The following is a 16446-nucleotide window of genomic DNA, read 5'->3' as shown; positions in this document are numbered from 1 at the left end:
GTGGTGTTTGTATGTGCGGATATTTTGTTTCTGACATCACATGTTGGAGCTCCTGGTGAAATCCACTCAGGTTTGTGGTAGAATATATTTTTATGTCTAGGGAGAGTGATGTGATAAGATGGCATCACCATACTGCATTGCAGAACCACATAGAAGAATTTATATGGGCAGGAGGAAGCTAATCTACCCAAGAAGATCTGCAGCAACAGACTCCATAGCCTTTTCTTTTCAGTAAACACACCATTTTTAGAGGTGTATTGCTTTGTTAAGATCAAATCTTAACCCACTCTGGTGATAAGGAAAAGAGTTTTTTGCCACCTTTGTCTGGGGTGTTGATGCTCCCTCTATAAAAAGCCAATACTGCTTTTCTCTCTAGTGGCTGCAAGGGTGCAGAAGCAGTCCCAGATCAGCTCACCTGGACACAGACGGTACCTGTGTATGGTGGTGGTGACAATTCTGTGTGTTCTGATGGAAGACAGCTTTGGTCAGACTTGAAGAGGTTTGTAATGGTAGGGAATGGGGAGGGAGCCAACCGAGGCTTTTCTTCAAGTAGAAAAGCAAAGCCTGGTTCCACATTGCCACTGAAAAACAGTTCTAGTGAAAAAATACTTTTTGAATGACCACTTTCATTCTTCTTTTTTTTTTATTTTAATGGAAAACATTCTTGTAAACCACCTGAAAATTGGAAATCATAGAATCACAGAATAGTTAGGGTTGGAAAGGACCTTAAGATCATCTAGCTCCAACCCCTGTGCCATGGGCAGGGACACCTCACACTAAACCATGTTACCCAAGGCCTCATCCAACCTGGCCTTGAACACCGCCAAGGATGGAGCATTCACAACCTCCCTGGGCAACCCATTCCAGTGCCTCACCACCCTAACAGTAAAGAATTTCTTCCTTATATCCAATCTAAACTTCCCCTGTTTAAGTTTTAACCATTACCCCTTGTCCTATCACTACAGTCCCTGATGAATAGTCCCTCCCCAGCATCCTTGTTGGAATTGATTTTGTTTGATGCGCTAGGACATTCTCTCATTCATTTTAGCCACCAAATGACACTTTTAATGTTTCGTTTTCTTCAGAAATGTTTTATTTTTGAAATTTTGCCAAAAACCCTTATCAGAAAGCCCTGCAATTCATTGCCCAGTTAAACTAGGAACACTGCTGGGTATTACGTAAGTGGAACTGCTGAGAGTTAGGCAGAAAAAGCATTTGCTATTTTGAAAGCAGAGTCTTGGGAGGTCAAAGCTTTCCAAATTTGAGGACTTTGGGTGAAATTTTCCATTCTAAAGTTTTCTGTGGATGGAATTATTTCTGGAAACTTGAAAAAAAAGTACACTGGTGGTTTCCAAGAACATAACTAGGGAAGAGCATATTGCTTTACTTATGGTGGAAAAAGAAGTAAGTGGGCAGAGTGGATGGAAAGCACCAGAGCCCTGGATGAGGAGCTCTAGTTCTGCAGGGATCTCCTGGGGGACAGTGAGGTGCTTTTTGAAAGCTTTTTCTGGGTTTGTTTGGTCTGAGCCCTCCATCTGAGCGTGCTCTGTGTTAGCCGTTAGCTGAGCTGCCAAATCCTTCCTGAAACTTTTGTCTGTGCAGGGGATAATTCAGCTGAAGGCTGCAGTTATGGAGCCAAGCGCCATCAGTCATTACTGCTCAGAAAGATAAGGCCAGCTGTGAGATGGGAGTATTGGAGGCCTCATTTCAGTTGCATTCAGGTAGTGAGGGGGAGAGGGTAAGAAGAAGAAGGGACTGGGGAGAGAAGTGATGATTGGTAGGAGGGTGAGAGTGGGACAGAGCCAAAAGTGCTGTTGGTGCTGGGTGAAAAGAGCAGAGAGAGGAGTTTCCACTCTGCGTGTGTCCAGTGTCAGTCAGGCAGATGTAGGGTCTGCAGCTAACTTGCTCCTGGTTGCTTGGCTGGGTGAGTCCCTCTCCCTCCTGCCCTGCAGAAGTGTGTAGTAGCTCACAGAAGCATTTAAAGTCTGTGCTGCCTCTTTCAGATTCACTGTTCAGGGTTACTGTGGGATTTAAAGGGGCTTCACCTTTACATTGTCTGCACAGTCCTGGCAGCTTCTCTGGCTTCCACGTGAGTGGAGAAAGCAGCTGGGGCAGTGTGTGCATGTGTGCTGGTGATGCTCTGTGCCACGTCAGCTCCTGGCATATAACCTAACATAGGGGAGCATCTTCCTGTGTGAGTGAAGGCACCCCTCTGCTCCTGGGGGGGGCTGTTTGTGCTCCATCTCATCTTATGACTGTTGTTTCAATTGTCTGAAGAGAGATAGCTCTGCTCCATAGGTTTGAGAGGGAGAAAAAGACATTTGAGGTGGGGAAAGCACATTTAGCACATTTGGCACTTTTAAGCTTTATGCCGCACACCAGTCACCTGGGGAAATGTCCAGAACAGTTAATGTTTGAGAGTTCAGTGCATGGGCAGGACCAGGACCTTTGCTGAACACAGGAATCCACAAAGGTCCTGGAGCTGCTGTCAACAATTGGAAAAGTGTTGCTGTAGCTGTTTTGGCATGTTGAAATCTACGTAGTTATCTGTAGCTGTCTGGAGATAGTGATCTAGGTAGAGATGTAGCTTGGTTTTGATGAGGGCAAATAGAGCTGCAGCTGTGATTTACAGAGTCATAGAATCATAGAATAGTTGGGGTTGGAGAGGACCTTAAGATTATCTAGTTCCAACCCCCTGACTTGTGGAAGAACACAGGTTTAGGTGTCAGCTAATCCTCCCCTGGAACAGGACAGCCTCAAATCCCCTTCACAAGCAGTAGTGGAGTTTAGCAGTTTGTTCACTGAACATTAGTTGTACCTATCTTTGGTAGTAAAATTGTTGTGTTCTGACAACACCCCGAGGAACAGCTGAGATTGGTTTAGCTTGAAAAATGCCAGGAGCCCTCTTCTCTTTCTGCAGGACAAAGTGTGGTGGGATTGTCCTGTGATGGGAGTCTAGGGCCTTGATCTGCCTAGCTAATTTGTTGAGGATTATACTTAAATCCTCAACAAAACCCTAGCAAAACATGCAGGTCTGTTTGTTCTCAGGTGTCTTCTCATTCTAGCTGCCTTTTACAGCTATCTTCTCCAGCTGCTTTCCTGTGCTCTTAGCTGTAGCTTCATAAAAGTGTGTATGAACCCCAGTTACATGAGCTGTTAAAGTTGCAATAACACTTGAGGACTAAATCTCTATAAATGAAAAGTTTACATTTTATTTCAATTTCATCACTGAACAGAGTATATACATGTTTGTTTATCATATATTGATTTGGCCTCTGTTGATCAGTCAGTGATCAGAGATGGCAACGTGAGAAACCTAACAGTGGTTACCTCAGAAGTAGGTCTCTGTTTCTCAGTTCCATTTTCAAGTTCATACTCCAGCAGCGAAACAGTGGTTCCACTTATAAAGCTCATTATATATCACACACAAGTAGCTTTGATGCATTTGAAGGAAATAAATATCATAGCGATATCTTCTTTATAACAGGGAAATTACAGTATTCTGAGGAAAGAAAATGTCCTTCCTGAGGCAATGCATGGAAAATACTTATTTAATAATAACCCTTGTGAGCCAGGATGGCATCTTGTACAGTAAAAGCCTTTCTCTGTAATGTTCACACTTCAAGTAACAAAAAAAAAGGGCCAAGATATCATCAGAAGTACTGAACTTATTGGAAAAAAATAATAGTTTTCGTTCATTTTACTTTTTTTCCTATTCCAATAAGTCAAGTTCTACTTTCCATTTCCCTACTCTTAATCTGATTTAAGAGCAAATCACTTGGCATCTCTGTGGGTTTAACAGAGGGGAATAGAGAGCAGGATGAGACCCAACATCTATGTAGGTACTGACAATTTTAAATGACAACTAAGGGTTCATGGAAGTAGTGTGGTTTTGAAAAAGTGGCTGCAGAAATAATCCAACAGTCCCCAGGACACAAACAAGGACGAATATCCAGAGGAACAGCCTGTCCACTACCATGGCAACATACTTCCAATCTTCAATGACCTGAAAGAAAAAGCCAGTTAAAGGTATTAGCAATTGGTCGTATTCTTTTGCTCTTTGTCTTGCTAATGCCAATTTTTCATTTCTGAAAATGAATGGAAACAAATCTCGAGGTTCAGGGGATAAACTGATTTTAGGCTTGGGAAGGGATTTTTCTCCTACTGCCATTCTGGGCAGTGGAGGAAAATACTGCAATTACTTCTTAGGTGTCTTAGATGCAGCAGGTACTGAGCATGGCTGCCTGGTGGGAGCCAGTCCTGAAGGACCCACAGTATAATCCAGTTAAGGATTTTTTTTCTTCAATTTTAGTTTGCATATGCTATTAATCTCAGTGGACAAAAATAGATGGTGTTTACTGCTGTTAGACAAGGTTAGCTTCAGAGTTCTGCTCTTAGCAGCAGTCATCTTAATCAAGGGTCTTAATGCATATTAATACTGTTGCTTTTATTAAAATCCCTTTTTGCCTTGCATGTGTTGACTGTGAAAGTCATGGCCTTAGATTCTGTTCTCAAACTGAAGTAACTGTCAGGCTGTTATTGTAAAGGGGGAATACATCCATCTTCATCTGCATCTCAGAAATTGTTATTTTTTCCTCTCTCTCTGGTTCTAGTTCCACACAGGACGTTGTCACCTCAGTGACTTTACCATAGTTGTCAATTATCCCATGTCTTATATTAGATTTCCACTGATGCTAATGGGAATTGTGTGCTGCTGAAATCAGACCACAGTAAATGTGCATGAACAGTTGTTACCAGATTGTGATAATTAAGGAAGAAAGTAGAGATTAAAATTAAGCATCAAAGAAATTGATATGTTATATCAAAGAGCCCTGTGAAAAACATTCAATTAATTTTTAATGTATAAAATATCCTTGAAAATTGTCTTAGCACAAAGTGGAAGCTTTGTAGCTTAGTGTGCTACACATTCTTGCTAGAATTTCTGAGCTATTAGAAGCCTTTTTCTCTGCCATGAGGTGTCTGCTTCTGTTCACTCAGCTTCAGTGTTTACAAGCTCATGTCTAATGTTAATAGCTGATCTTCTTTATTTATATTGACAGTAATTTCAGTTAATAGAAAACATTAACTACTCAGCAGCATGCTCCTCAAGGGACTTCTGCAAGATCAGAAACCAGACTTCATTTAATCTGCTTGGCTGAGGGAGGGAGAGCACAACAAGAGTAGAGAACCCAGATTTTCATTGGGATCTTGGTCAGAGAGAGGATACTAGTAGGTGTGAGGATGATTTTTCCTAAGTATGGGTGCTTGTCTAAACAAAACTGAGCAAAACCATCTGAGTTTTCCCAAGTATTATTCACAGTGTACTAATATCAGCTTTAGTGTGTTAGCTATTGGCATATGAGTAGAGCAAGTGAACAGGGCGGCAGCAGCATTGCTTAAACACATCCTGGATAAAGTACTTCTCATAGCCAATAACGAGTGATTTACTCAAACGAAAGAAGTATCAGGTCAGCTGGCATTAGGATTTCGATTCTACCCCTTGTTTTGCTACATTTGGGCAGAGAGGGACCCTCTCTTAACCCAGAGAGGGTGTTTGCAAAGGCATTTTGCCAATTTTACTAAATCCTTCTTCTATGCACAGTTGGGTAAATAAATGCTTGAGCTGCAGGTAGAGTGTTTCTGGTTAACAGGCCCTGGCCATGGGTCGAGTCACAGTCATACTGAATACAAGGGGGAAAAATACTCTTTTTCTGACCTGGAACTGAATATTATTTTATTTCCTGCCAAACACTACTTAAATGTGGCAGCACAGCTTTTTCGAGGGTATTTAATGACTTAGTGGGCAGTCACCATTCTGTTGTGGTAGAAACAGCCATGTTTCTTTCATCTCAACTTTCCAGGAGAGTATTGGGGTTTACCAAATTGCTTCATTTACCAAATTTGCATTCATTAAGTTCTTCTAATGGCAAAAATTATTTCCTCTTATAAGCTACAGCTACAGTCTCTCTTAAAACTTGAGAATAGCTAGGGAGTTCAAATATGCTTTCTGAAGAACAGTGTGTTACAGAGGAGGGCAGAAGATGACGTTTGGAAAGACTGGGATGATCTCTCTTTTTTACTTACACTCTGGTCGTTGTCATCACTTTTCATATGCTCTGCTATAAAACTGACTCCGTCAATTGCTTCTTGGACTTCAGGGGAAAATTTGGTGCCTGTTCTTAACCTAAACTCTGGATGAGTGCTGACATTGTCAAGAGTCTCAGTGATTTTCGTGTCGTATTTTTTGGCGTAGGCTGTGTTCAGAAAGTAGGTAGAGTTCTTGTAGAAATCGGCTGGCTTCTCTCCTTTTGTCTTTTTGCAGTTGCACAGCTTTTGCCGTGCAGAGTTGTTTTCTGGACGCTTCATGAACAGATAGGCTGGGAGTCTTTCAAGGAACACCAGCTTTACCCAAGGGGGCATCGTATGAGTACTTGGAGATCTGTGGTGGACATTGAGTACACAGACACTGGTGACTATTGAGAAGGTCACCAGAACCATTGTAAACATGAGATATTTTCCAATCAGTGGAACATCTAGAGATGTTGGAGGGACAATTTTGGAGATCAGCAGCAGGAACACAGTCAAGGCAAGCAACACAGATATGCATAAGGTCATTTTTTCACCACAGTCTGAAGGCAAGTAGAACACCAGGATGGCTAAGGATGTAATTAGCACACAGGGGATGATAAGATTGATGGTATAAAAAAGAGGTTTCCTTTTAATAATGAAGTCATATGTCACATCAACATAATTGGGGTCCAAAGGATTTACAGTTCTTCTTCCTGGGAGTGCTACAATGTCCCACTCTCCACTTGGTGTAAAGTCATCCATGCTTGCCATGGAAGTTTTAAGCACCATATCAATTTCTGTATGATCATATGTCCAAGACCGGAACTTTAATGTGCAGTTTTGTTGATCAAATGGGAAATGCTTAACTTCAATCTTGCAGGCACTCTTGTAAATAGCTGGTGGCAACCATCGAATGCTTCCGTTATACGTTACAATTGCATTTGTGTAGACTGAAACCTCGTAAGTGCCATCCGCACTAATGAAACAAGAGGAAAGGAAAAGGAGAGGAGATAGGAAGACATTAAGAAGAATAACATAGTTCAAACCACACATTCTTATGGGCCTCAGTTGTTTTTGGAATCAAAGTCTAGTAATATTTTGATTTGGAAGTGTATATTGTAGGGAGCTATAACTTGATATGGGGATGAAGGTCGCATTTCTCTCAATCAGAAATTATATTTGGTCCAATACTTAAAAAGCTATTTTAGAAAATTATTATTAAATAATAAACCTGCATCTCTCTTCCATTCAAAAAATTCCAAGTGTTTTGTAAATGTTTGTTAACGTAATTAAGGCTTACTATATCTGTGAAGACTGAGTAAAAATGAGATCATCCAGCATGAAAATGGAAGGTACCTTTGATCTGGAACACAGCAACACTCCTGAATAGCTCAGGTGAGGAAATAGGGATGAGCAGTGTTAGTTAGAAATGCAGGGAGAGTGTAGGCAGAGGAAATGTGCTTTATATGGTTTATAATTTATTGTGCCATTCTAGTTAATGTTTACTTATTACAAAACCAGAACAGATAACCCACAGTGTTCTTGGCTTTGTATTTTCTCCAACTGCTGAACTTCCACCAGGAGAGTCTTCTGTGTATGCTGGGCCTTTTAATTCAGGAATATCATTATAAGTTAGTCTGTATCTTCTCCTGTCCAATGTTTCTGGGCAAACAATTTAGGGCTGTTTAATCTATGGTGTATCGTGGAGTAGAAATGTGGTCAGCTGCTGATGAATATTTCTTAGATTTAGTGTTTCAGTGTGTCTGCTCAAGTGAGTTATGTAGGATCTTTCAAGCTCAGCCAATGGGGCTACTAAAAGAAAGTGCAGCAGTAGGAAGGAACAACTGTTAGTGATTATCTGCCTTGACAGACGAGGAAACTCAAAGGCTTGTTCCTGTGTTGATCAGTTGCTTTTACTAAAAACTGGGTTAGCCTCTTTGTTAGACTGCAGAGTCTGGACTAGACACATCTCACATGCCTCCTTTTGAAAAATAAATATAGATTTAAAGAAATGCACATAACCTAAAGACAGTATATTATCTGCAAAATATGAGGCCAAACTCATGGCAAGTGTAAACAAATGAAGTTCAGGTGTCTGGCTAAGTAGCAGCCTTTTATTTGGGTGGAAATGTTAAGAGCTGTTGAAAAGACTAATGAATCACATGCTTGTTGACAAGGCAATCTTGGAAAATAGAGCTATTTCAGTTCTAAGGTTGATTTCTTTCTAAGCAGGGAAGTTCTACAAGGATCCAAGGCTTGGCACATGATGTTCTCCAGATCAGTTATATTTGGCTCTGGAAAACCCTCATGTTGCAAACCCTAGTGCCTAGCACTGAGCTGAGACCCTTGTAGCTAATTTATTTAGGCAGTGAAACAACCAGATGCAGAAGTGAGTGGCTACAGCATACAACGGGCATTAGTTCATTGCCAGTGAAACTGCTGGGTTTTAGTCATGAAATAGTTTCTTATTTCCCACATGTTTTTATCTCCCTGCATTAGATTTACCACTATGCCCTACAATGTACTGCATAGACTCCTGGGCTGAGAATGTGTAGGTTCTGCTGGCTGCCCCTTGCTCAGCTGTGGGACAGGGGCTAGGCTGCTGGTGCTGTTTCAGCGTGCTCTGCAGTCCTTTGCACAGGCTACATAAAGACAGAGCTGTGGTGCATGGGGATGCTGTTTGTGTTTTCCTTTGCACCTTCTTGAACTGACTGATGCCTATGAAACACGTGCTTCAGCAGCAGAAAGCTAGAGGTGGTTGTCATTTATCTAATATAATTATAATTATAATTATATATATAAACAGTTTTAATTTGAAGTTTTGTACTAATGTAAAAATCTAATAGAGTGAGGCTAAAACCTTGTTCCCAGGCATTTAAGAAGCGTTTTACAACTGTTTCTTTCCATTCTTACGATCTGTTAGATGGTATTGTTTGGGGAGTAAGAAGGAAGCTGACAGTGGGGGCACAATGTGCCAGAATAAGATTTGACCTGGCAGAGTACATCCTAATCCACTGGCTGAATTATTTTGTGACTAATACAATAGTTTTAAGTATTTCTCAAATCTGATTTCCAGTAGTAGGATTCCAAGGACTTAACTCAGTTATATATAAACTTCCTAGGTTTCCCCATCTGTATATGTTCATAAACTGTTGCATGTTCCTGAATTCAATGGGTTTCAAAGTATCATGAAAGTTTATTATAAGTTATGACTTTTTTTTTTTTTCCCAAGACTTGATATCATCCACTGAAAGGCTTTGATAGAGACTTAAAACAAAGCAAAACAGAGTTGGCAATTAGCTGTCTGTCTGAAAGAAGAACTAAAGTATATGTCTAGCACCAAGCTTCTCTTTTTTTCAGTACTTGTAAGGCGACAGGGTCAAATGTTGACAGATTTGTAATGTATTCTTATAATTGATTTTTTTAATGCCTTATGAAAACAGAACATAATTTGGTCTTGTAAATGAATATTAACTTATTTTGTTCTGGTACATGTGAACTTTGTAACAGATTTATCCTCGAGTCTGCAGTGAAAGGTGGGGAAAGAAGGAGATGGACATCTAGCTCAGAACCTGTTATCTGATAGAATTCCAGGTGTCTTGGCTTCTTGCAGACATGACCAGTGTATGGCTGTGCTTGTACTTACAATTCATGCTTTCCATATAGTCTAGTTTGTGCAGATCTGTGTCTCAGTTGTGAGCCCTGTCACAGACTCTGTGGTGGTGTAAGAGCTCACACTGCAGATGTGCTCCAGGTCTGCTGGAATTTCTTTAACCAGAGCCCTGATATTACTAAAATTACCTTTGAGGCCAGTACCCCAGTCAGATACACTTGATATTGTTTAAAAGCTACAAAATTCAGGTTTAGAATTTTATAAGACCTACTTCATTGGTTCTGAGTCTTGTTTCTTGATATATGCTTAAAATTTTGCTCACTGTCTGCATAAACTACAGAAGTTTTACTTACTTATTGTAAAGCACAATGTCTGGCAACCAGATGTGTTTTGCAGGTATTCTCAGCCTATTTATTCCTTCATAATCAGAGGGCTTCCAAGCCAAACGATAATCAATCCACTCCTAAGAGAAGAATTGCACAGTAGTGATGGGAGTATACACACCAGCACTAACGAAGCAATCACTGTGATGAAGTGAAAGCAGTTGCATTTGTGGTTTGCGGGTCTGTGTGCTTGGTTACCTGATTCAGCCAGACGTTTGTAGTCATAATTTGCTCCCGTTCATTCTGCAGGGAAAAAGAGAGAGAAAAGTTGTTCTCTAAAATGTTTCACTTTATTGCAGTAATAAGATTTATTTAATGGGTTTTTGAGGATATTTCCAACTGCGCAGCATGATTTTATCCCATGTGTTTCAAGACAGGCATTTCTCTGCTGGTAAGATTGTCAGTCTTGTGCATACGCTGATGATAAACAGTAACCCCACAAGTGTAGTGTCCAGGCGGAATTCTGCAGGAGAGAAGGAGCACTTGTCCCAGAGTTACCTGGTATATATGACACTATATCCTGGATAAATAGCTCACACATGTGTAAGATACCTCATCTGTTTGTACAGGTTCCCTTATGTTCCATCAGTGCCTCTCTCTTTTCCTCTTGAATTTCAGAATATAAATTATAGAGGTCTCTTAATGTTTGCAGCAGTCTGGTCACTGGCCCATACACAAATTCTTGCAGGGAGGCAGTCATCTGTATCTTCTTTTTTATCCAGGGAATGAGCAGAAGAGTTGAAAGCCTTGATTCAGGAAATTATTCTATTCCCGCTTCTGTGCTGGATCTTGTACCCACTGCAGTTAATTCTAAACCTCTCTTGGCATTGAGGTGTGTATTTGTACCTTGGAAGAACTGTTAAACACATGTTAACCTTGTGAGTGAAAATGTCTTTCAGGCTCATTGAAGTAATTTTTATTGAATATGAGGAGTTGCTTACATGAGGATTGTTTTGACCATGTTAAGCTATTCCAGGCAGGACTAATATGGCTTTTTCTTTACATTTCACTTTTTGCTGATATGCCTGATCTGCCATGAGATTTTGAGCTGTCTTTGTAGCTTGTTTTCAGGCCATTCAACCACGTTTCTCTGATGCAGGCAGCAGAAGTCAGTTTAGCATTGCATACAATGTCCAGGGCAGATCCTAACCTGGTGTAACTTTACTGAAATCAGTGGAATGATGTTGATTTTTTGATTGATGGAATTTTATTGGAGGAAGATCTGGCCGCTGTCTTTTATTGCTTGGATTGATCCTGTTGTAGCTGCATTCTGAAGTAATGAAAACCAGTAAATTGCATTTATGGCCCTGCCTACTGTGTGGTACTACGTAAAATAGAAAGTAACAGGGACATAGTAATACCAGTGTGATTTTCACTTAGAAAGCTGTGGGGGTAGTGATGAATTAAAAGGCATGGCCTAATTTGAACTTACCACGCTGATGAGCTGTGCCAGGGAAACCTGCAGTTCTATAGATACCAACTGGGATGAGTTGACAGCTGGTCGGATTAATTTATTGTACCTGTCAGGACTCAGTAGGTGGTTCATTAGCTTTTCTTCAGCATCTGCTGCGGTGCTTCCTGTCAAACAGCACATAACAGGGTTATAGAAGGGAGAGCAAGGGACGTGATGTAAGGATAACAGAATTTCTATGCATCAGACCTCATTATTTTATGAAGACAGGCTTTTGATGTGTCTAAAGACTCTAGGCTTGTGTGAACAGAAGGATATGGTGCTTGCACCAGTATCTGTTCTGCTGAAGTTGTCTGTCTTTCGCAGAGCATAGACCAAAGCAGATAAATCAGAATGCTTTGGATTTTTTTTCACAGTAAAATGTGAAGCTCAAATTGATAGATACTTTTGGGAGTATGTTCAGAAATAGACACTGGGAGCAGACTACCCTCTTAATAAAAGAAGAAGAATGTTTCATTGATCCAAATGCAGGGAGTCCAGCTGTGAATTCTCTGTTTAGTGTCTTAGGAAACAGAGTTGCAGGCACATGTACAAGCTGAAAGACTGGTGTATGTAGGGAAAACCAGAGGATCAGCACCAGGGGCTGTAAGAATTTTTAATGATAGGGATCTCTTTGGTATATAGTGGTGATATTATTTTATTTTAAACCCTAAGGCAACATGTAAGCCTTATTTTATGTGGAAACAAACCCCAATTAATGGACTAGAACAAATACTGTAAATCTTAGGTGGCCAAAGTTGACATTCAGTGACTGCAAAATACAGTGTCGCCAGGATACAATCAAGCAAGCCTGCACCTTCTCCATGGAGCGGAACAGCTTGCAGCACAGCCTCAGAGGTAACTAATTGCATCTGTCCATCATCTTCTTGCTTGTGCTTTTAAAGGCCATTCTAGTGGACTTCTTAAACCACTATTGACCACATAATAGTACGGATGACTAAGGTCCTGGTAACATGCTGCCAAAAGAATTGATTGACCAGAGAGACTGACCCAGAGAGATTCTGCTGTATGTAATTCTGTGTTGTGTCATTCGGCTGACAGTGATGGATGTAGGTGTTAATGAAAACAGATTCTAATCCAATTGATAGAATGATTCTACCATAGGAAAGGACACCTAACTCAAAAGTAGACGCTGCAGAAATGAGGGTAGTGTACCTACAGCATATTTGTTCCGTTCTGCCCTGGAGCAGTTTCACACAGTAAAAACCACTGGCCATGCAAGTGTTTAAATTTTTGCTACATTAATTTGTTCTGGGTTTTTATTGTGCTGTAGCGTATCCATGAGATCCAGAGAAAAGCAGACAACAAAAGGCCAGGATCACAAAGTTTGTGTGCACTTCTAGGTGCCTGGTTTCCGTGTGATCAGGGATGTACATTCCTTAAAAGGCAACTTGTTACTTCTGAATTCCACTCAGGTTAAAAAAATACTATTCAAACTTCTTGTTTCTGATCCAGCAAGAAAGTGGAGAGACAAAGAAGGAAACATCAAACAGATTTTTCATATCTAGGAACAGCTTTGGGGAAAGGTTGAGATGAACACCAGGCTCATTGTAATTCTTTTAAGACTAGCATGTGCTATGGCATTGGTAGCACAATTTTTGTGCCATATACTTAACCCTAACATTGTTCTTCAGAACGGGCTTCTCAAATACTTCCCAAGACATTTGGGAAAACAAATTTGGATGAATAGTCCTGTGTGTTTGTCAGGTTTGATTTTTGATTCATGCTTGACTTGTACCACACTGCAAGCCATTATTAAAGCCCTTATACCATGAAATATTCTATATTGCATTTATTCTAAATGTAAGCCTGTCTAATCAAAGGCTTAACAAGCTAGAACTGCACTGAGCCTTGCTAAGCTCCAGATTCTGTTTTTTCTTGTGTATTGCCATCAAGGTAGAGCTACGTTTGATATCGTGAAGAAAATGGGGCTGCACTCTAGGAATAAGTTGTTCTGTGTTTAAAAGGATGGTGAGAAGCCTTGTGACAGGTAAAGAGAGAATCTTGGTTAAGGTTATTTTATTGTGTTGGTTTGGTTTCGTTTTTAACAAACTCTCCCACTGTTGCATGTGGAAGTGACATAAGCAGATGGCTTTCATTCAAATATAAATACACTGTCATTTGGTTTGTTGCATATAGTGGTCACTGGACACTGTTTGAATTGTTGAATGTGTTTTCACTGTGATGCTGTATTTTCTGTAACTATGGCATATGGAGGGATTTGCTAATCAGGGAGGAAGGAGTAGAGACTGCAGAACGTTTGTACAAAAGTCATTCTGAATTTGTAATAATCCTATTATTCGAAACCTGGTTTTAGTAATTATAGTTGTCTGGTCTGCGAATCAGACCCTACTGTGGGGTCTGCATGTCTGATAAGAACAGCTCAGATCTCAAAGTACTGCCTCCCTCAATAAACTTTATGCAGGCCTCAACTTAATTATAACAAATTATTTGTTAATGAATCCTTTTAAGAAACATGATCTGATCCTAGGGAAGGGGTCCCTGTACTGAATAATTCTTTATAAAATTGCCATCCCATCCTAACCTTTAAATAACAGTCATCAGAAGTACAGATGGAAGGGGCTAATCTCTCATCTCACTCATGCCTGTATCAAACACCACTAGATGTCATCAGGGCACTGCTTTAAAGGTCGGTAGAGCAAATCTGTTTGTAAATAACGTGTGAAAATGAGCCATTCCTGTGTAATTTCTACTTTCCAGTACCAATCTACATATTTACCAGATGGCACCTAATGAGAACAAAATTGCCAAGCATTCACGTTCGTCTTTACACACGTCATGATGTCAGCAGCCATGCGTTTGGAATTCCTCTTCTTCCTCTGAGTTAGAAGAAATGGAAGAGCAGAGTTTCCCTTGCAAACTGTTTTTTGTCCCAAAGAGAAATGTTGCAGAGGAGAGACTGATGCTTTTAGACAAAGGATTTTAACAAGAATGATGAAGTGGTCCTCATTTGGGGGTGGAGTATTTTTTGTGTACTGAAAGCAGTAACAGAGAAAATGTGTTGGGATGGATCCCGAGCTAGGGAAATTGTTTTAGCTTCACTGAACATGCTACACATCTGCTCCTTTGACAAGGAGAGCAAATTGCTGTGTAACTTGCAGAACTCATTCTGCACTAAGTTTGTTTTCTCTGCAGGAGTATGACCATTAAAAAGACCCAATTTCACACCAGAACAAACAAAACCACAGACTTCATTCACTCCCCTCTGCAAACTTTCTCTTTTACATGGTCTAATTTAAATGTATAAAATGAAATAACTAGTCATCCTGTGTGGTTTATTTTCAGTGCAAAGACAAAATGTTGGAGTGATTTCCACAGAACAGAATAAGGACCAATGGTGATAAATGCAGGCAAGTGCACTGTTACCATGTCTAAATTGCAACATATCACACGAGGCATGTTTCCTCTGTTTCCCTGGCTTCAGTTATTTTAATAAATGTTGAAATAGCTTTTGCTTAGAAATAATAAATTGTAGAATATGTTGTCATTCTTGTTCCTCCCTCTCTCCCAAGTAACTTATGTGGAGAGTGGTGACATACCACATTCCCATCTGTAATTAGTACAGAGTAAGCGAGAAGCAGCGATAAGACAATCCCATTATCTTCTCTGAAATTACTTGGTGATACTGTTACTTCTAAGCAAACTCTTGAGAAAAAATATTCATTTAACCTCTTAGAACACTGATTGTTCCAATGGAAGTACTAGTGAATTTACTGTATTTGAAAGACTATTTTAATTTCTACACTGCAATTAATGCAAACAAAAAGGAAATACTGATGGGTTTAAAAGCATGTAATCTCAGAATCTGAAGTAGGCCCTCACTCTTCCTTTGTTACAAAGCAGATGTTTTCTAAAGGTGCCTTTCAGTGACTGAAAAACTGAAACAACGGTGGGATGAATAGGTAATTATGGGAAAGATGCCATTTTTGTTTTAGTTCAATTTCAGCCAGTTTCACTCTGAACACTTTGGTGGAGTCTCCGTGGAAAGAAGCTCCCATAGTAAATGCACTATTTCATGTTGCTGTCAGGCTGTTCATGCTGGCTTTAGCATATGTTTTAACATATGCAAGAAATCCTGGTGGACTAAAGAAAATGTTCTTAATGTATGTTTGCTCTTTTTTTTTAGCATCTATTTACATATTTAATTTATACTATTTACCTACTAATCAAGCCATTAGGAAGTATGAACTTTGCAAAATATATGAACTTGAGCCAGTAAGTGGAGAGGGATGAGTTCTGTCTTATTTATGGTTCAGGTTATGGTTCATTTTGTATTTTTTCACTCTCAGCACAATATCTGCTTTTCCCATCACAGATGATCCTGGGAGCATCTAAAGGGCTATTATTTAGTGATTATCATTGTTATCTCCTACTGTTCTGTCATTTTATCTTCAACTCACTGTCTGTCCATATCCCTCATAGTGGATTTACTGTTACCGAGCAAGCCAGAAACAACACTAAAATAATCCATTTCATGCATCCTCTGAAAGTCTGCAGCCTACCAAGGTGATTGTTACAAATTGTCTGAGAGGTTATAGCACAGTCCTACCTCCAAGCCCCGCAAGCTATTGCTGTTCTGCAAAGTGTATCCGAAAGAAAAGATCACTTACCGTTAAAATAAAAGGAGCCCACCACAAAGAGAAAGAGGGTGTATGTATTCCTCATGGCAGTAACAAGAAGAGGTGGATTACTGTTCTTCAGCTGGCAATAAGCTCTGTTGTCGGGGATGCAAAAGGAAGAGATGTAGAATCAAATCTGAATCTTGGAGGTATGAAATGCCTGGAAAGAGACAGACAGTAGGACCTGGCAGAAGCATTCTGCAAAGTGGAGTTTTCGTGAGCATAGTGGTCCCTCCCCCTTTGCAGCTGTTTAAAGAGCTTTGTGAAGAG

General features: G+C 40.1%; 1 protein-coding gene across 1 annotated transcript; it reads right to left on the bottom strand.

Moving 5' to 3' along the window:
- Positions 1-3865: 3865 nt before the first annotated feature.
- CHRNB4 (cholinergic receptor nicotinic beta 4 subunit) lies at positions 3866-16222 on the bottom strand (the record flags this gene model as incomplete). The annotated part of the gene is made up of 6 exons (XM_080626659.1): positions 3866-4006; positions 6085-7045; positions 10036-10145; positions 10264-10308; positions 11498-11643; positions 16168-16222. The coding sequence occupies 6 exons, from the start codon at positions 16220-16222 to the stop codon at positions 3866-3868; spliced, it is 1458 nt and encodes a 485-aa protein (XP_080482785.1).
- Positions 16223-16446: the final 224 nt, after the last annotated feature.

The sequence above is a fragment of the Psittacula echo genome (genome assembly GCF_963264785.1).
Source record: "Psittacula echo genome assembly, chromosome: 10".
NCBI lineage: Eukaryota > Metazoa > Chordata > Aves > Psittaciformes > Psittacidae > Psittacula > Psittacula echo.
This window is presented reverse-complemented; position numbering and strand designations above follow the sequence as displayed.